This window comes from Ochotona curzoniae, unplaced genomic scaffold (assembly GCF_017591425.1).
Source record: "Ochotona curzoniae isolate NIBS_2020 unplaced genomic scaffold, NIBS_Ocur_1.0 contig_46, whole genome shotgun sequence".
In the NCBI taxonomy this organism is placed as follows: domain Eukaryota; kingdom Metazoa; phylum Chordata; class Mammalia; order Lagomorpha; family Ochotonidae; genus Ochotona; species Ochotona curzoniae.
In genome coordinates, this window is record NW_024466340.1 from 7,456,362 (window position 1) to 7,476,129 (window position 19,768).

At 61.4% G+C, this 19,768-nt stretch overlaps 1 protein-coding gene across 4 annotated transcripts in view; it reads left to right on the forward strand.

Moving 5' to 3' along the window:
* Positions 1-6,773, forward strand: part of AACS (acetoacetyl-CoA synthetase) — a 30,226-nt gene extending 23,453 nt beyond the window's left edge. For 2 of the 4 annotated variants that reach the window (XM_040987142.1, XM_040987144.1), the window contains 4 exons: positions 1,179-1,248; positions 1,575-1,633; positions 2,037-2,239; positions 5,751-6,773. In XM_040987142.1, coding sequence (XP_040843076.1) covers positions 1,179-1,248; positions 1,575-1,633; positions 2,037-2,239; positions 5,751-5,888 — 470 coding nt within the window. In that variant the 3' untranslated portion in view covers positions 5,889-6,773. The remainder of the gene's footprint in view (positions 1-1,178; positions 1,249-1,574; positions 1,634-2,036; positions 2,240-5,750) is intronic. The other 2 variants (XM_040987143.1, XM_040987145.1) reach the window with 2 other exon arrangements.
* The last annotated feature ends 12,995 nt before the right edge of the window (positions 6,774-19,768 follow it).

Below are 19,768 nucleotides of genomic sequence, written 5' to 3' on the forward strand. Positions count from 1 at the left end.
TGTGAGTTGAACAGGCCCCAAGGCCACATTTCTGTTTTTTTTTCATGGCTGCCAGGAGACTCCGAGCTGAAATGGTTGCTTTTTTGCAATGGTTTGGATCAGGGTTTGTGACTCTAAATAGTCCTGCCATGATGTCGTCAGGTATTTTCTGGGAGTAGGTGGGTGATATGAATAAATACATTTCAATAGATGACTGAGGAAGACGGATTCCGAACGGGCCTGGCACGGCCTTCGTCTCCACAGCATGTTGGTCGTGGTGGTAGTCAGGGTGTGGGAGTAGCTGCCGGGTGGGGGTGGTCAGGGTTGTGGTTCGTGGAGTCCCCCAAGCTGTCCTTGCCACCGAGAGGTGCTGTGGCCGGAGGCTGAGTCGGCAACAGAGGACAGACAGGGACGGGAGAGGGCAGGGGAGGGCAGGGTGCCTTCCTGAAGCTTGCCACGCAGGCTGCCTTAGTCAGCATTTTCCCCTGCCTGGATGGTGGGAAGGCAGGCTGCTGTGGCAGTGGCCGCAGGGGGCATCCACGCCACCACAGCACACAGCGTGGGCTGGCTGAGGAGGCCAGGCCGTTCATGTGCGCCCTTGGCCGCCCTCACACGCCGCGGCATCTGCTGCCTGGGATCTGAGTGGCGGGTGTGAAGAAGGCTTGTTCCTTGCTGTGTTGGAGAGGCAGAGGGACCCCACTGCTAGGGTCTGGTCCCCTTGGGTCTCTTGGCGTTCGGGGTGGTAGCATGGCCTGTTGGCCACATGGGGGTTCTCACGGTGCAAGCCACCATGTTTGCTGCACACAAACTAGCTGCGTGGCTGGGTCTGGGGCGGTGGCTTCCTGCCCAGTCACAGTGTGTGAGTTCATGCTTAGTCCTGACCCCTGTCCCCTGCTGCCCCAGACGCTCAGTGTCCTTGGGCCTGGCTGGCCTTTCCCTCCGCTGGGTGCTCTGCTGGCCTCCAGGGTCTGCTGAGGCTGGTCCTGCCAGTGGAATTCCTTCCCCAGCTCCTCCGACTGCCTGGGTCCGAGCCAGTTGGGCAGCAGCTGCCGACAGGGTCGCTGCTGCTTCGCTCCTTTCCGCTCCCATTGGCCCCCAACCCATATGGCAGCTGGTCGGAGCCTCCGTGCTGCACGCGTACAGGTGGCCTGCTGTCCTCCGGCCCCTCACGGTGACCAGGCTTCCCCACCCTCCCATAGGTGTCTGGGCCCATGGTGACTACTGCAGAATCAACCCAAAGACTGGGGGCATTGTCATGCTGGGCCGGAGGTGAGGGTCTGCACGGCTGGGGTGGGCTCTCGCATGGCTGGGGAGGGGCTGGGAGGCGAGAGGTGGCCTGGGCCCTCCGGGCTGATGGCTGGGGTTTTCCACCTCTGCTGTGACCAAGGTCCCTGGTGTCCCTCTGACTGGAGCCCCCCGAGAAAGCTTCCCAGCTGCCCCTGTTTGGTCGGTAGCAGTGTGGGCTGCTCCCTGCTGAGAGGGACTGACCCGGTCCGCATTTCCTGGAGCTGTGGGTGCTAGGGGGGCTGTGCCCAGGGCTGGCGGCCTCCCCACAGCACCCCACAACCTGCTGTGCACCACCCTGTCTGTTCCAGTGACGGCACACTCAACCCCAATGGAGTGCGGTTCGGCAGTTCGGAGATCTACAACATTGGTACGTGGCACCCTCCTCCCTTGTTCCCTTGGGCGTGACCAAGTCCTTCCTGAGGACACTGCTGCCCACAGGCGTTCGGTGTGGGGCTCTGGGTGACGCCAGACCCTCATGGTGGGTCAGGTGGTTGGCTGTGTCAGAGATCATGTGACTTGAGGGCACACGGTACTGTGCAGGCCGTGGAGTATAGCGGTGCTGGCCCAGGGGCCCAGCCAGGCCACTGCCTTGCTCTTGCTGCAAGGCAGCCTCCGAGCTAGAGTTGGGTCAGAGTTCCGGAGGGAGGTCCCGGCCTCTGGACAGCCAGTGGGGGCAGTCCTGCTGCATGGCCTCGGCCCACCCCACCCCTCCCGTGCTGGTCCTGCCCACACTTTCAGAGCCTCCCTGAGCCAGGGCACTGTCTCCGCAGTGGAAGCCTTCGAGGAGGTGATGGACAGCCTGTGCGTGCCCCAGTACAACAAGGACGGCGAGGAGCGGGTCATCCTCTTCCTCAAGATGGCCCCGGGCCACACCTTCGGGCCTGAGCTGGTGAACCGCCTCCGGGACGCCATCCGCAGGGGCCTGTCTGCGCGCCACGTGCCCAGCCTCATCCTGGAGACCCAGGGCATCCCGGTACGCCCCACCTCCTGCCCCACACGCCGCCTGGGCCTGCCAGCCCGCCCTCGCCACTAAACGCTGGGCTCTGGGCTTCAGTGGCCCCACGGTCCCCGCTGACTTCTCCCTCAGGGGCTCCATGTGTTCTCAGAGTTATTAATGAGCAGATCAATTCTGATTGGAGCTGCTGGGGTGCTGTCACTCCTGCCTGCTGACTCTGAGTCTGTGGGGCAGCCAGCCTGGCACCTTTGTCCCCTCTGTGCTCTGCCCACAGTCTCGGCTCAAGCACGGCTTGACAGTCTCTGGGGGCAGAGGGTGCCTCTAGCCGTGTGCGTATGTGTACATGTGAGCCTGTGCGTGTACATGTGTGTGCACGGTCTAAACACGTAGGTGCACAGAGGGCTGCGTGGACTCCTGCCACCCTGGAGCAGTGCCGCCTCGTTCACAGGTGGAGCTGACTTTGAACATGAGCAGGGCTGAGTGTGTAAGGAGCAGCTAGATGGAATTAGCCAGGGGTGGAGCAGTACTGCAGTCTGCAAAGCCCTTGATCTGAGATCCTGGAAACACACCTGGCCCATTTTCTTTGTCTTAAAGGATTTCTGCAAACCCCCTGTCTTGGAGTAGGGGGAGGGAGAGTGCTTAGGGAATGCCTACTTTGTACAAGTGGTACTAGCTGCCCGTGGTGAACCTTCTGCTTGTGGAGGGGGCACTTGCAGGGCATCTGCTGCCCGTGGTAAGCCTCCGGTGTGTGGAGGGCACTAATAGGGTGTTGTCCACCTGACAGGCGGTAAGCCCCCGTGCACATCTGGTACGCTGCCGGCTCGCTGCTGGAGGCCACTGCTCCCTCAGCCTCTTTGCTTTGCCCACACCCCTGCCGTACATACCTGCTGAGTCGTCCCGCAGCGGCCCCAGGTTGCCTGTCATGCTGTTGCTGTGGGGGTGGGGTTCTTCCTCTCTCCTGCCAGCTGCCTTCAGTGCTGGCTCTCCGTGGAGATGCACCCCGTCCTGCAAGAGTGACGCTTCCCTGTCTTCCTGTCCTTGGGGTCTGAGCCAGCTCTGTCTGGGGGCGTGTCACTGTGTTGGAGGGAGCCCTGTGTCCCTAGCTACAATGTGGGCATGTCCAGGCTCACACAGTCTCGGGAGTGTGGGCAGTTATTCAGAGCTCTCGTGTGCTCACCCTCCCACCCCATCCAGGCGCCTGTGGGCTACAGCTGTGCCCCACTCCCGCCCTCCCTCCCGAAACCCGCTAGCAGACCCCTGTGTCCCAGAACATGGAGGGGAGGGCCTGGCCTGGCCTGCCTCTGCAGGGCGGGGCCCAGGAGTGACCACGGTCCTCTTCCTCGGGGACAGGACCCCTGTCAGGTCAGAAAGGGCGGGTGGGTGGCCCATGCTAGGCCAGGGGCTTTGCTTGTGGTGGTTTTGGGGGAGGCCCTGCTGCCTCCTGAGCCGGCAGGGGCCCCAAGTCTGCTGGCCGTGGTCAGAACTGCAAAGCAGAGACTGGGAGCTCAAAGGAGACACGGGAGAGGCGCTTAGAGAGAGGGTGTGACTGGGTGATGGCGCCTCCTCTGCTGGTGCCGCGTCTTCTCTGACGGGCTGCTCCGCCTCCTGACTTATAACAGGTTTAGTACTGAGATGCAGAGCAACGGATGGGGTGAGAGACTTTCTGTTTCACGTACCCAAATGCCCACACAGCCAGGATGGGAGGGGAGCAGGCCGTCGCGTGCTGTGCCGTGTGTGTGAAGCCTGGTCACACGGACATGAGACATCCGAGAGGGCCAGCACACACGCCCTTGCAGTTCCCTTGGAAGTCAGTGTTTAGAGCCCTAATTAGTTCACACATTGCTGATTTTACCAATGAGCGAATTTAATTACATCTCTGGGAAAAAAAAAGTGTGTGTCAAGGGCCCTTGGGGTGCTGGTGGCCGGCCTGCCTCCTGGCTCTGCGGCGGCAGCCCTAGCAGTTTCTGGCAGTGACCTCAGCCAGGCTGCCCGGAGCCCGGTGCCGCATGCGACGTGCTGCCGGAGTTTGAAAGGGAACTTTGCCTGTGAGGGAGGTGATGCACCGCCTCCAGGAGTGGTTTTCAGGAACACTTGTGAATGAGTGAGGTTCTGGGGTGTGGCCCAAGTTCATGGCCAGGCCTCCTGTTGCACCCAGGCACAGTGAGGTTAGCAGCCGGCCAGCTCAGGTGTGCTGTGTGGTTCCCCATGGTGCCTGCACGGCCTGGCTCTCCTGTTTCCACCTTCAGTACAGCGGCTGCTTGGCTCCCTGTGCTCAGCACATCAGTAAGGCGGCTCACGTGGTGGCCTTGCCCAGGGCCAGCGTGTGTGTCCCTGTACCTTTAAGGCCACCATGCTTTTTGGGTGAGCTGTGTGAAAGGCAGAGTTAGAGAGCTCTTCCACCTGTTGATTCACTTCCCAAATGGCTCTAATAACCAGGGCTGTACCAGGCTGGCGCCAGGAGCTTCCTCCAGGTCTCCCACATGGGCACAGGGGCCCGGGCATTTGGGCTGCCCTCCCCTGCCTTCCCAGGTGCATTAGAAGAAGTCAGATTGGATGGAGCAGCCGGAGTGCAAACCAGTGCTCGTATGGGATGCCAGCGCTGCAGGCGTGCATCTGCTGTGCCGCGGCTCTGACCTGCAAGGCCTTTCTGACTTGAAGCATTCTCACTTTGCAGCAGGCTTTGTCCCAGCCAGCTCTTCCTGTCAGCTGAGAGCATACAAGGCTTGTGAGCTGGTGGTCTGGAGGCCCACGTCCCGCCTGCCACGTCAGGGTGCTGGGCTGCAGTTCCTGCCCACCTCCGCTCCCTGCTAGTGCGGACCCTGGCAGCAGTGAGGACGGCTTGAGTGGGTGCAAGACCTTGCAGAGTTCTGGGCTCCTGGCTGGGGCCCGTCTGCCAAGGGCCTTGGGAGTGAGCCGGGAGCAGGTGCTCTCGCTGTCTGTCTCGCTCTGCCTGTTGAGAGAGAGCTGCTCAGATGGGTCTGCTTCTGCAGGCCAAATCAGGGTCACTCGGGGATGGTGTGTGGGATGAGATGAACACAGCCAGCCTCCTGCAGCTCCTGGGCAGGCCTGCCGCCCTCTGAGGCCAGACCCCATCCTCAGCTCATGTAAGGGTAAGGCAGGTCTGGGTGAGGAGTTGGCCCACGACTCCCCGGCTGTGCCGAGAGCTTCCTCCCTGTTGGCATTTGGGGACAAGCTGCCATCACCTCCTGGTCATGACACAGGCCTTGTTTGCCAGTGGAGTCTGTGTGGCGTCCAGCTGGCCTGTGACAGACAGCTGGGTTCTGAGGGGCCTGGGTGTGCAGCACCCAAGGCCTGGAGGCCATGGATGGGTGGCACATGCTGAGCTGGTGCTGGGCCCTCAGCCTCAGGAGAGTGGCTGTCTGTCTCGGCTGCTGCAGTGAGCTTCCAGAGCCCGAGGGTGCTGCAGCTGAGCGTGGCTCCCCGGGGCTGGTTGCGGTCCAGGGTCTGCAAGGGGTCAGTTTAAAAAGTAACAGTGTGTCTTTGCGTCCTCTTTTCCTATTCCTCACAGTACACGCTCAATGGCAAGAAGGTGGAGGTGGCCGTGAAGCAGGTCATCGCTGGGAAGGCTGTGGAGCAGCGTGGGGCCTTCTCCAACCCCGAGAGCCTGGACCTGTACTGGGACATCCCTGAGCTGCGGGACTTCTGAATCGGCTGGCCTGCCTGCTGCCTGGCCACACACATGTGCAGCGAGCCCTCCATATACCAGTTGTGTAGAAGCCTGTGGGCCAGGGTGGGGCAAGCCGTGCCCTGTCCTGTTGGTGGATCTCAGGGATATGAGGCTTCCATGCCCTGGCCAGGGCACGGAGCGGGGGCTGCGCATGTGGCCCCGGGTGCGCGCAGCCAGCAGGGCACCCATGGGCTTGAGTGCTCGGCGTGCTCACATTCACTCCTTGCAGATGCAGGCCTGTTTCTTCCTCTTGCTGTGCTCCTGGCCGCTCTGCTTTCCCGCAGGCCTCATGTACTCCATGCTGAGCACCGGCCCGAGAAGGGAGCAGCCCCAGAGGACGCGGCCCCAGCCTTGGACGGCCGGCGGCCCAGCCTTTCCACGGTGGGCAGCTGGGCCTTAGCAACCAGCTGCTCCCGTCGTCTTGAGTCATGGCTGACACAGAGTTTGGACCCCTAGCCACACTCCAGTCACACCCCCTGCCGTGGGCAGCTCCCGTCTGAGCACACGCGGCTCCTCCGTCACTCCCAGCACACAGCCTGCAGCCCTGCCCAGGTTTCTGATGGTGTCTGCTGTAGCTGAGTGTGACCCCACCTTCCTCCTGGGGCTCTCTGGGGCTGCTCCAGGTCGAGGCCTCAGGGGACAGACCTGGGGGTTCTCCTTGTGACTTGTCCACCAAGGCCTGGAGTCCCGGCCAGGCAGCGCCTGTGCACTTGCTGTTCCTCAAGGCTTGCAGGTGTCTATCGCCCCATTGTTCATTTTTGTATCTTTTGACTGAGCACGGTGACCTACTTTGTTCTGGATTGTAAAATACAAGGGCACAGTTGCTCCGAGGAGTCGCCTCCTGTGTGCCTCGGCACACCCCTGGATGCTGCGGCTGTGCCTGTGTGTTTCTTGGGGGCGATCTGGGGGTTGGGGGCGCTGTGCCCTGGGCTCATTGGCCCACGTTGCTGGGGTTGCCTGTGGCTACTGCTGCTGGCCAAGCCATGCTGTTCAGGGTGGCTGACACCCTGGGTCCCTTCATCCCCTGCTCCGGGCTCCCCCATAGCTGGCCTGGTGTCTATGGTTCTCTCCCATCACAGAGATGCTGGGAGTGGGCCTGTGTCTGCTGTGTGTCACAGCCTTCTGTGTGGCCCAGTGGCACCACAGCCGGCACGGCCTGTTGCTCAGGCTGCAGCTCCAGCCTTGTCTCAGTCTTCCAGGGAGGGGACAGACCAGCAGGGCTGGATGCAAGGCCAGGAGCTGCCTCCACACCTGCCCCCTTTGATCTGCAAAACAGTGGCCTCTCGAGAACGCCTTTGGGCTGTACTGTCGCTGGCACAGGCGCTTGTCTGGCTCGCTGGACAGAGCTGGGGGCCCACGTCTTCCCGGGGGGCCTTTCGGCTGCCAGGCCCCTGTGGCTGCTGCATTTGCTGTCTAGTTGGTGGCTGCAGCAACCCCCTACAGGCTGGTAGATGTGCGGGGAGAGGTCTCCGTAGGGCTGACTGCTTCTGGAGGCGCCATGGAATCTACTTCCCTGAGGCTGGCAGTGGCAGGGCCCGCCCTCTGGCTTGCCCGCAGGCTGGGTTACCTCGGGCCTGTCTGAGGGTCCTAGGATGATGCCACTTTGTACCCCCTGAAGTAGAACATTTTAGTTTTATTTGAAAGACACACAGAAAGAGATCTCCAGTTCACTGGCTTCTCTCCAAATGCTCAGAATAGCTGGCTGGGCCAGGTGAGAGCAGGAGCCAGGAACTCCGTCTGGTCTCCTGTGTCGCTGCAGGGCCCACGTACTCAGGCCATTTTGGCGTGCTTTCCCAGGGACTTCAGTTGCGAGTGGAGGAGCCGGGACTCTGATTGCCCTCCTAGGAAAAGTTGGTGTTGCAGGCAGTAGCTTAACTCACTTCACCACAGGCCGACCCCTCAGGTGGCGTCCTGGATACTGCACCAAGTGCCAGACGCTGATCCTCCACATCTTAACATCTGCTGCTGACCGACTTGCTAGAGTCTACAGTCACCAGCTGTGCCCTGGTCAGTGCTTCCTGACACTTCCACAGGCTCCAGGGCAGGGGATGGGTGGTCATGACATCAGGGTCCAGCTGTGGCAGCCACAGAAAGGCACCTGAGAGTGGGTGGGCTGGTGGCCAGTATGTTGGGATGTACCTAGGTGAGCTGGCTGGGCCAGGGGTGCCAGGCTTCTCAGGAGATAGCGCATCCAGAGGGACCCTTGGGGGCTGTGGCTCCTGGCCAGGGGGCGAGGCACTGAGCCTTTGGGGAGGATTCCCATGAGGGTGGCTGGACCCTTGGATAAACACCACCTCCTGTTTGTTTGTTCTTGTTGTTGTGGGGGGTAGTTCCTGGAATGAATGGAAAAATTGTCCCTCAGTGTTAAGATCACTTGTCGCGCATGGTTCCCAGGTCCCTCAGCTCTGTCACACACCCTGTCATTTCCAGCCCCTGATTAGATCTGGAGTGAGAATCAGTTCACATGTCACAGAATTCTAAAACCACAGCGCCCAGGCCTGGTGTGTCCCATTCCTCCCACCTGTGCAAGCTGGGGCTTTTCACCAGGCAGCTCACTATAGACCTTTAAGACAGTGCATTTCAGAGAGAGCATGCCTCGAGGCTCGCACACGGGGTCTCCAGGCACGAGCAAACTTTCAACTTCTCACTAGGAACCTGTCTTTGTGGCTTTCTTTTTTTTTTTTTTTTTTTCATTTAAAGCAACCTGACCTGCTGGCAGTCTCTACCCTGGATGAGAACGTCAGGGTCCTGCCAGGGAATGTGTCGTGTAATTGCTTTCCTGTTCTGACATGCCTGGAGCGCATGGTAAATGATTGCCACGCAAATGTGACAATTCCATTAGGCCCAGGCTCTTGCCTGGTTCACCTTGCAAATTGAATCCAGGGAGGTCAGCCTTGCCCTGACTGCTAGATTTCACACTCGTGTTCCGGGGCACAGTGGGGGCTCCCATGTGCCGTGGGGATGGCTTGTCCTGAGCCATGTCCCTCTCCTGGTGCCCCCGGTGCCCCAGGTTGAAGGGAGGGGCTCCCAGCCTGCGGTCTTAGCCACTCTGACAGGGTGACAGCGCCATTTTGAATCCTTGCTCTTGGGGTGCAGGGCTTGTTTCTGGAGATGGGATCACAGCGGGCTTAGGGCCTTGACCAGGGCTTTTGCGGAAACCCCTCTGCTGCAGCACTTCCTACAGGCCCCCTTGAGGGCCCCTTGCCTGCCCTGTGGTTCCCGGGGCTTGGGTGCGGGGAAGAGGACGCCCCCTGCCGTCTGGCTGATGGGAAGCGGTCCCTGGGTTTCTCGCAGAGTTGTCAGGCAGCCCAGCAGTCCCACACACGGTCTGTAGCCAGCGGCCCTCATGGCTCCAGCACAATGGTGAGGGCAGTGTCGGCTGTCGTGCCCGCAGGTGGAGATGGTCCAGTATCCATCACAGGACAAGCACAGCATGGTCTGTCCATCCAGTGGAAAATATTACCCAGCTCTAAAAAGGAACCCAGCACTGATACCTACTACAACACAGGCGTGACAGAAGGTGTGATGTCACACAAAACCTACAGTGGACAAATTACTAAATAGTGAGTAGAAGATATTCAGGCCCTGGAGGGGAGAGATGGGGAGTGAATGTCTAGTGGACAGCCGGAGCCGTGGGCTGCAGAGGTCCTGTCTCCAGTGTGCACACGGCTGCCACCTCTGGACAGCATCCTGCGGAGGGTGGGCAGAGGGGCAGCGAGGCACCCCTCCAAACAGCCCTTTTCCCAGACCACAATGCACAGATGCTCAGCTCCCGCAACTGCCAGCAGCTCCAAGCCCGGAGGCTCCTCCACCCCACATTCGCCGCAGGGCCAGCCCTGTGGCTGGGGGCAGCCTGGGTGTCTGCCTCTGGAGGCCCCTGGTTCTGTCGCACGCTGGCTGACCCTGGAGGCCGCAGGGCTGGAAGCTGGGGCAGCAGCCCAGGTGGGAGGCAGCGCCCGCTGTCCTCCCCGGTGATCCCCGGGGGCAGGGCGGAAGGCCACCATCGCTGCTGGCGTCCCAGGGTCTGTGGTCCTCCAGGATGCTATGGCACGTGAAACCTAATCCCGGGTGCAGTGGGGGCCGTCCGCAGGCGCTCAGCTCGGGAGGGCGGGGCTTGTGCTCCACCGCAAGGAGGCGCCAGGTGGGAGCGGGCGCCATGTTGGAGGTGGTGCCAGGTGGGAGCAGCCCCCCGTACTGTCCCCTCATCCCCTGGGCTCTGGGAAGGGGGTGGGGTCCTTCCCCTTTGACCTCCTGGGGCAGGGCTGCCCGGGGAGCCGCCCTCACCCGCCCGGAGTCTCTCAGACTGCGGTCCTCACTCTTCTCGATTCTTTCTCCCCTTTCGTATACGCCTCTCAGTGGTTTTATTCCTCACCCCATCTCTGTCTCTCCTCTTTTTCTCTCTGTGACTGCCCCCTCTCCCTCCGGCCCTCTCTTGGACTCGCCTCCTCTCTGTCCTGTTTCCCTCCCTTTCCTCCGGCTTCTCTCTCCCTCTCCCGTCCCTTGGACTCGCCCTGTTTCTCTCTCTCCTTCCCTCCCTCCTTCCATCTCCTCTGCCTCCCCCACCCCTTGCGGGTTCTGCTCTCAGCTCCCCTGTGGGCGTCCATCTGGGCCCAGCGCTGCCAGTGAAGTCTGTCCCAGATGGCGGGCGGATTTGAGGCGCTGGAGGGGTGCTGGCTGTGCTGCGCACACGGAGTGGATTCCTGGTGATGGTGAAATGCGCCTGTCTGGGGGGCCTGGAGGTCCCTGGGTGGGGGCTGCGGGGCCAGAGTCCCCCTGGGGCCGAGGGTCCGGACTCTGCCGGGGTGACCTGACTGACAGGAGCCAGGAGGTCCGGCGGGAGGCTGACAGGTGCCCGTGTGCCGCCTGGAGCCCTGAGGTGCCTGCTGCGCCCCGTGTCGCTGGCCAGGCCGCCCAGGACTGCCGCCCCAGTGTAGCTCGCCCTGTCCCTGAAGGGCACGAGCTCCTAGCTGTGGAGCCAGGCTAGGCCAGGGCTGCCCATGGGCACTGCCGCCTGCACGGCCCTCCCAGGCACCTTGGCCGTGGGTTACAGCACAGCCGACCGGCGTGATAACTTCGCCTAGGTAGAGTTTTGCCTCTTTGGGCAGCGGACTCGCTTCCTGTGCAAGGCCACCTTCCAGGAGCTTTCTGAGGTGTGCCCTGTGGCCCCAGGCTGGGCGGCACGAGCCCTCAGCCTGTTCTCCACTTGCGCGTGATGCAAGGGCTGAGTCAGTACATGTGAGACAGGGGGGCACCGCAAATTTCCGCTATTCATGCTATTTAAAAAAAAACGGATTTATTTATTTGAAAGGCAGAGTTACACAGGGATGTTCCATCCACTGGTTCACTCCCGCAAGTGGTCACGATGGTCAGAGTCAGAAGCCAGGAGCTCCACCCGGGTCTCCCACACGGGTGCAGGTGCCCAAGCACTTGGGCCATGCTCTGCCTCTTTCCCAGGAGCATTAGCAGGGAGCTGGATGGGAAGTGGAGCAGCTGGGACTTGAACCTGCACCCACATGGGATGTTGGTGTCCCAGTGGCTTAACCTAATGTGTTATAAACTGTCACTGGAGGCTGTTGTGGCTTAGCGGCTAAAACCACCTCCAGCAGTGTTGGCATCCCGTGTAGGCATTGTTCATGTCCTCTGCTTCCATGCCAGCTCCCACTGACGGCCTGGGGAAGTAACAGAGACGGGCCCGAGTCTTGGGACCCCTGCCACCTATGGGAGACCTGGTCAACAACTGCCCCATAGGGACTGAACCAGAGCCCGCACGCTCTGCCCACCATGGCCCCCAGCACTCCCTACTGCCCACCCTGGCCCTGCTCCACCCACCTGGCCTTTTAGTTTGGGTCCCATTGGTGAATGTATTCTAAGTCCAGAGAAGAAGAACTGGGCTTTGTTTATTATTTATTTATTAGTAATCTTAGTTGATTAGGGTACAAAGGGTCAAGGGCTACAGGAAAGTGGGTGATATCCTTGTTTCCACACTAGTGTCATTTTTTCCCTTGTATCTGAGGTCGGGGAGAAACAAAGCGAGGAGCCCCACCCAGCCTCCCACCCATCCCAGGTCCCCGGTGTGGGGCACGCTGCGAGGGTCCTGCTCAAGCAGTTTTGATAGTTCAACAGTTCTGGATTGCTGCCGATCTCGCTGTTCCAATTGCGATGAAACCTATTCAGAGTCCATTGGCTGACAGTCTCTTCGTGGTTGGGGTTCTGAGATCAGCAGAAGAACCTGACTTTGGAGGCAAAGCAACGCTGCCTGGGCCCTGCTGCCCACGGTGTGTGTGTCTGTGGGGGCGGGCTGTGCCGCTGTGAGCTTGTGGTTTGGGCCTGGCTCAGCTTCGGCTGTTGCAGCCACCTGGGGAGTGAACTAGCAGATGGAAGACCTCTTGTCCTGTCATTCTATTTTTAAAAAGATTTATTTTTATTGGAAAAGCAGATATATACAGAGAGAAGGAGAGACACAGAAAGATCTTCCATTCACTGGTTCACTCCCCAGGTGACCATAACAGCTGGAACTGAACCGATCTGAAGCCAGGAGTTTCTTCTGGGTCTCCCATGCAGGTGCAGGGACCCAAGGCTTTGGGCCATCCTTGACTGCTTTCCCAGGCCACAAGCAGGGAGCTGGGTGGGAAGTGGAGCTGCTGGGACTTGAACCGGGATCCCATATGGGACCTTTGCGTTTACAAGGTGAAGGTTTAGTCCTTGAGCCATGACACTGGGCCCCTGTCACTCTTTCAAATAAACAGTGAGAGGGATCCTTATGAAAGGAGAAACAGAGGGACTTTGATTAATCCCATCCCTGAGCCCACACACACACACATCTGCCTCCTGCTAGCTCATGGGAGAACCGAACACATTCCAGGGCTGTCTCCAGTCATGGCTGGCTGCGGGGTTGGCTGCAGGGCTGGGCAGGCCACAGAGCTGGGCCCCAGGGCTCCGAGGGGTCAGTGACCACGTGCTCTCTGCTGCTCAGCCTTGGGGGCTGCCAGATCTCACCCTGGCCCATCTGGGCCTCTGATTGTTTTCCTCCTTTTCATTCTGTTTGTAGGTGTGAGCCCATCACTGCTGTTCCCAGGGAAGCTCCCATGGGTGGTCCATGCCTTGGTCCCCAGGGACTCAGCCAGGGCCCTGTGGCCCACATGGTCTGCAGGCGCTGCTCTTAGGGGTCTTCTGTGGTACTGTGCTAAGGTACTGTGTTGGGGTACTGTGCCGTGGTACTGTCGGGGTGCTGTGTTGGGGTACTGTGCCGTGGTACTGTCGGGGTGCTGTGTTGGGGTACTGTGCCGTGGTACTGTCGGGCTGCTGTGTTGGGGTACTGTGCCGTGGTACTGTCGGGGTGCTGTGTTGGGGTACTGTGCCGTGGTACTGTCGGGGTGCTGTGTTGGGGTACTGTGCCGTGGTACTGTCGGGGTGCTGTGTTGGGGTACTGTGCCGTGGTACTGTCGGGGTGCTGTGTTGGGGTACTGTGCCGTGGTACTGTCGGGGTGCTGTGTTGGGGTACTGCACAGTCTTCTTGCTCAGGAAGGCAGGTGCCCCTCCCCCACCGAGCATGCATTCTTACCCCCTTGGCACAGGATGTGCGCCCAGGGGACCCTGTGGGGTTGGGCTGGGGCTGCCACGGTGAACCCCTCACCGGCCGCGTCCCCTGCGTCCAGCTGGGCCCCGCCTGAGCCTGGTCCAGCCGAGCCGTGCAGGCCCCTGTGCTCGGGGACACTGGTTGGCAGCCCAACCTCAGCCTGGGGTCCTGTCCCACCACATCCGCCTTGCAGGCCCTGGTCACCCTTGCCCTCAGCGGAGTACTGCGCTGGGGGTCAACTTAAGACATTTTAGTTCCAAGTCTTACGTTGCCCTGGGTGCTGTGTGACACCTGGCAACTCACTTCCCCTCTCTGAACTTCTGATTCCTTGCCCGATCAGCGGGGGCTCGGGCTTGCCGTGAACTCAGGTGTTGCCATGTTCATGTCAGACTGTGGCCATCAGTGGTTTTGGCAAGAGACATCATTCCATGCACATGTGGGGCTGTGCCCACACAGCCGGCCGATCTGAAGTGCACGCCACGGAATGACACTGCTGTGGCCGTGAAGGGCTATCTTCCACCGGTTCTGAGGTGCTTGCTTATCTTTGGATGATAATCTAGAAGCTTAATGATGTAATGGTCAAGGCTCTGTCCGTTCCTTGGCCTCCTCCTCGTGCTCACAAGGTGGCTGCTGTGACTCCAGCCATCAAGGTGCTAATTTAGGCAGGGAAAGAGGCCGAGGCCTGCGTGGGCATATCTGTCTCTTCCTCAGGCATGGAGAAGTGTCTGTGGGTCCCTGCCAGGCCTCCTGGGCGCCCTGGGGACTGCATGTGTCTGAGGAGCTGGAGTTCCACTTTGCAGGTGGATTATGTTAGAACTCGCCGTTATGCAAATGCACGTCTCGCTCTTGCCTAGGCTTTCCGTTTCCTGATGAATTATTCCGCCCCCGCCCCCACGGAACCGCAAGAGCAAGGCCTGCCTGGCCAAGAACTTTCCAATCCTTTGGTCATGGGGGGCGGTCTTGGGACTATCTACTCCGGCCAGGAGCCGATCCAGGGTGGGGGACACGGTGGTCCAAGATGGTGCCTGTGGCATGGGACGTGCCTTTGGGGGAAGCGAGCTGTTCCCGGGCAGGAAGTGCCGGCACAGCCCTGCCTTGGCCCCCGGCTGGAGTGCTGCCTCGCCTGGCAGGCGGCGTGTGACCTGCCCCTGGAGAGCTGGCAGCATGGCTTCCCTCTCCCCCTCCCTCATGGGGTCCCTGCCGTCTGGGTTGCGGCCTGGCTCCCAGGCATGGGGAGTCATTGCTGAGCCCCAGGGCCTGCCACGATGCCTGGGGCACTGCCCGGGGCAAGGAGGAAGGGGGTCCGCATGGCACAGGCTCAACCTTTGGCATACGCCTTCGTTTCTTTTTGGAACAACCTGAGCAGACACAGTCTCCCCCTCCCTGGCAACCTTGTTATGCAAGCGGGCTGGCTTCCGGAGACGCTGTCGTGGTGAGTGGGCATATTTAGTGTGGCTACCGGAGCCTCCTGGGCTGGGGCTGGCTTCCCCTGGGAGACAGGCCCTCTGGCTGCCCGCAGGCGTGCAGCCCTGCCCCCTGAGCACCCGTGTCTGGGACAGGAAGCCCTGTAAGGCAGAGAGGATGGCGTGGCAGTGACTGTGGTCCCAGTCAGACCCCAGCACTGGTGGCACGTGACATCACCCCGTCGTTGCACCTCTCTGGACCCCATTCTCATGTGCAGAGTAGGGGTAGAGCATGCATGCCTCTGCTCGGAGAAATCATTTGTGGGCAGGGGCCCAAAACATTGGTCGTGTTTTAATCGCGTTCCTGGAGACACAGGAGCCGGTCCCTGTGACACCTTGGAGGGTGACTGGGTCCGAGTGGGGCACCCTCGGCTGTCCCTGGCTGGCCTCCTGCAACGCTTGGGAACTCCCGGTGGCTCATGGAGCGGGTCAGACAAGCAGGGCCACTTCCCAACAGATGGGATGTCAGCCTCCAGCATGTGGCTGAGACTTGGTGCGTGCCTGCTAGGTCCCTTTGGCCCTCTGCATTTGTAAAGGGTTGGGGGAAAAGACAAGGAAATGCCACAGCGATCCTGTGTGGGCTGCGGAGCTGGGGAGGCCCCTGCACAGACAACCGAGGGGCGTGGCGGCAGGTGGGACCCACAGCAAGGCCAGTGGACCCCTCGTCCTAGCTCCCAGCCTGCCCAGAAAAAGGGTGGTGGCTCCTGCCACCCGAGTTCCTCGTGCAGGCGGGGTCAGCAGCACCCCCGATGTGTGGGTGGCAGCATGGGCTCAAGGGCTGGATCGTTCAGCCCGTGATGGCCCCTGCTCCAGGCCCCGAGGGCCTCCCACGGTGGTCAAGTTCACCTTGTGGGCATCTGTGCTCTGTGGGCACCCGTGGGCTCTTGGTCCAGTTGTCTTTCTCCCTCCTGGTGGCACAGCAGTGCCTTCCCCTTCCCCCCAGCCAGTTGATCCAAAGTGGCTGGTAGGATCTGTGTCAGAGTGGACAGTTCAGGGACAGAAGCCATATCCGGGATGATCGTGGGGTGGGCAGCGAATGGGTGCCTGGGGGCCAGTGTAGCCAGTGGAACGCCACTTTCAGCCCCATGTGCCCCGTCTCTCCGACCATCCCTGGGGCCTCGCTCGGGGTTTGCTTCCACAGGGAGGGTCCGTGGCTCTGAGCCTGCCCTGCCACCCCCTCCCTGGGTTAAGACAACCTTCCCCTCGGCTGTGTCCTGTGGGGCGCGCGAGCTCTCTGATCTGTGGCCAGCCTGGGGTGGGTGTCCACATGCAGGCATTCCAGGACCACACAGCTCAGTCCCAGCTCCCCTCCCTGCCGGGCCAGGGCATTGGCTGTGGCTTCGTACTGGTTAGCTCCTTTTCCATTATTTGAGAGGGAGGGAGGAGAAGGGCCCCCCACGCACTGTGCAGACGCCTGCGCTGGGGCTGGAAACAGCCCAGGTCTCCCATGGGGGTGCAGACCCAACTACTGGAGCTGTCACCAGCCAGGGCTTGGGAGCAGAGCGGGGCCCATGGGGGTCTCAGGCAATGTCCTTATTGCCACGCCCACTGCCATGTCCTTTTGTGGAACTAGATGGTGGCTCTGTGCTTCTTCATCAGCCCTGTGTCCTGGGGCCTCAGCTGCCCAGGGCGGCCCTCCAGAGCCAGGGTGGCCCTCCAGAGCCAGGGCGACCCTCCAGAACCAGGGCGACCCTCTTGAGGCAGGGCAGACCTCCCGAGCCTGGGTGGCCCTCCTGAGCCTGGGTGGTCTGGCCCAGAGTTTCTGGCCGTGGTGGTGACACTCCCCTGTCTGAATCCTTGCAGGACTCGGGTTGACCCTGGGAGAGGAGCCCTGTGCCCTGCAGCCGGATGTCCCCTCTGCAGTAACTATGGAAAGCGCTTCCCTGCCCACCCAGGAGCCTGGCACTGGTGGGCAGGGCTGGACTTGCCTTTGGAAGTGTGCCAGGCTTGGCTCAGCTGGGGCCCTGTGACCATGGGCACCCCTGAGGGAGGCAGCTGTGAGGGCCAGTGGGATCACAGGCCTGTGGCTGCACACTGGGGAACCTGCAGCGGACAGCGCCACTGCGAGCTGGAGGACAGCCCTGTGGTGACTGGCAGAGGCCCCTTGGGGGGCTGGGACCTGAACCGGGCACCTGCAGGTTGGACGCAGATATGCCCAAAGGGTCTTAACTGCTGTGCCAAAAGTCCAGCCAAGACAAGTGTGGGTGACCCCAGACGTCTGACACACTGTGCCGGCTAGTAGAATATACGCCATGCAAACCATCCTGAAGGGAAGGGCTAAATGGCATGGAAAGATGTTCATACATGAGGCAGGAAACAAGCTGAAACAGTCCCTAGCAGGTGGGCCAAGCTTTAATAAAAAATACGTGCAGTGCACATGCAGGAAGCGCGGAGACATTCCTTCAAGTATTAGAAACGTTTCTCTCTGAAGAATGGGGGTTGTGCATGTTCAATATTTGTGCTTTTGAATTTCTGCCAGGAACACATAACTTGGAAAATAATTTATCCATAAAGCCAGTAAAAAAGAAATAGAATTTTCTGTATTTAAAAAAAAAATTTGTCCTACGTTCCATGCATTGAAGTCCCGCTTAGGACTTTTCTGCACAGACTTTGGTCAGACGCTCTGCTGCAAGCAGTGGGCACCCAGCACAGCTACCGCCGCACATCTCAAGGAGCTGGAAATCTGGAGGGGACTCTGTCCCATCGCCCCACCTGCAGCCGGGGCTGCCTCAGCTCCCCAGAGGCTGCCCCAGCCCTGCCCTTCTCACCCTACCTCCACAAACTGCCCAGGAGGATAAGCCTTTGGCCTCTGTCACGTGGCCTGACCCCGGCTCTCACCGGTCAGGCACGTGTGTCTGCTTCAGACAGAGGGGCGTGGGAGTGGCTGAGGCCTTCACGAGGTCCAGGTCTGGGCAGCCGGGGCCTGGTGCGCAGAGGCCTGGTCTCCTGGGAGTGGTGGACATGGCTCCCTGCTCGGCCTCTCTGAGCCTTGGTGGCAGGGTGGGACGTGAGGAGGAGCCCACGGTGACGAGAGAGGTGCCCAGGGAGCTGTCCCCCGATGGACGGACCCACAGCAGCGCCCGGGCCAGGCCCCGGGTGTGACAGTGGGTGGGCAAACCAGCTGGGACAGGGACCAGCAGGAGGGGTCTTCAGCGTCAGGGGGTCGTCTTGCGGTCCTTCATCCCGCTGCACCCCCCACAAGCCCGCTCTGTTCCAGTTGTTTCCCATCTGGGGTCACCTCGCGTTAGGATCCACCGTCCGGGCTCTATTTTCGTGGGAATCTTGGCCTTGGGGTACCACCACCCCGACCAGCCCTACACATGCTGTCCCGCGCATTCCCCGTGCCCAGGGCAACGTCCGGCTCCCCGCACCCGTAGGAGCTTCGCTTCCCGGGGGTATCCGAGCGCCCATCCCGGCCCGGCCGCCCCTCGCCATCCCGAGCCACTGCCCGCACGCCCCGACCACCTCCACCTGTCGGGCTCGGCCGCCCCTCGCCATCCCGAGCCGCTGCCCGCACGCCCCGACCACCTCCACCTGTCGGGCCCGGCCGCCCCCTCGCGCCCGCAGTGCCCGCGGCCGCCGCGAGATGGCAGTGTTGCTCTTCGCCCGCGGCTGGCGGACACGCGTGGGCCGAGCCGCGGCGCGAAGGGGGCGGGGAAGGTGCGGCGAGGGCGCTGGGTCGACGCTGGCGGGGCTCCCGGCAGTTACAGAACGAGGTGCAGGGTGGGGTGGAGGACCCGGCCTCAGGGTCCTGCCCGGGCTGCCAGCGGGGGCTGCGTGGTGGGGGTGGGGTTAAGGGGGTTTGCTCAGTCCTGAGGTCTCCCCTCATAGCTGCTGCCATCTCCCAGCTCCCGGACCAGGAGGGACCTGCCCCGCCTAGTCAGAGAGGCCTGGTTAAGGTCGGCAATCCCCAAGCGGCTGAGATGTTCAGCCCTGCTCTGCGTGGGCGCACAGCGGCCCGAGCCTGATCCGAGTCACACAACAGGGGGTCCCTGGCCACATCAGCCCCGGCTTTGCCTGTGGGGGGCGTGAGGGGTCACCTGAGCTGGGGAGGGTAGAAGGGGCAGGAGAGCTGTCAGCTGTGAGCCCTGGCTTGGGGTGGTGCCGCCTCGGCTGGCCCGGGCAGGGGGTGCCCTGGTGCCCACTGGTCACTGTCTGTCTTGGCCCTGTCTGCACAGGCCTGGTGCCCAGTGGGCAGCTGGCTCTGCAGGTGCCTCTGTGTGAGCGAGTGGGGACACCGACCAGCTGGCAGGGGCATCCAGTGTCCCCAGGAGCACCTGCCCAGCTGGGTCAGAAGACCCCTGGGACAGAAGACCCTTGCAGAAGGACTCCTGAGCCCCGCAAGGGGCCTCCAGCTGTGGGGGGCTTGCCAAGGATCCCGGAAGGGTCTTGCCGGGGGATGGATCCTTGGGCAGTAACCGCGGGAGGGTCATCCATTATGTCTGGTAATTCACCTGACCACAGACAGGCCACCTGCCCCAGCTTTTATCTCCACTAGTGAGCTTGTCTGTGCCAACCAAGCAGGTGCTGGGTCTCCCTCCATCCTGCTGGCCGCTTGGGCAGGGGGCTGGTCTGATGGGAGCTGGGCAGTGCACCACGAAGGGGTGAGGTGTTCACGGCCCAGCCTTCCAGATATGCTTCTCGCTGGGCAGGGACACCAGATGGGGGAAACTGAGGCTGGGGTGGGGACAGAAGGGCCTGTGTCCTGGCTGCCCCTGGAGGGGGTGCAGAGCCCATCCCCGCGACCTGAAGTCTCCCAGTCTATCCATCACCCCATGCTGCCTTATTGACTATTTCTGTAGAGTTTGACCCAGTTTTTC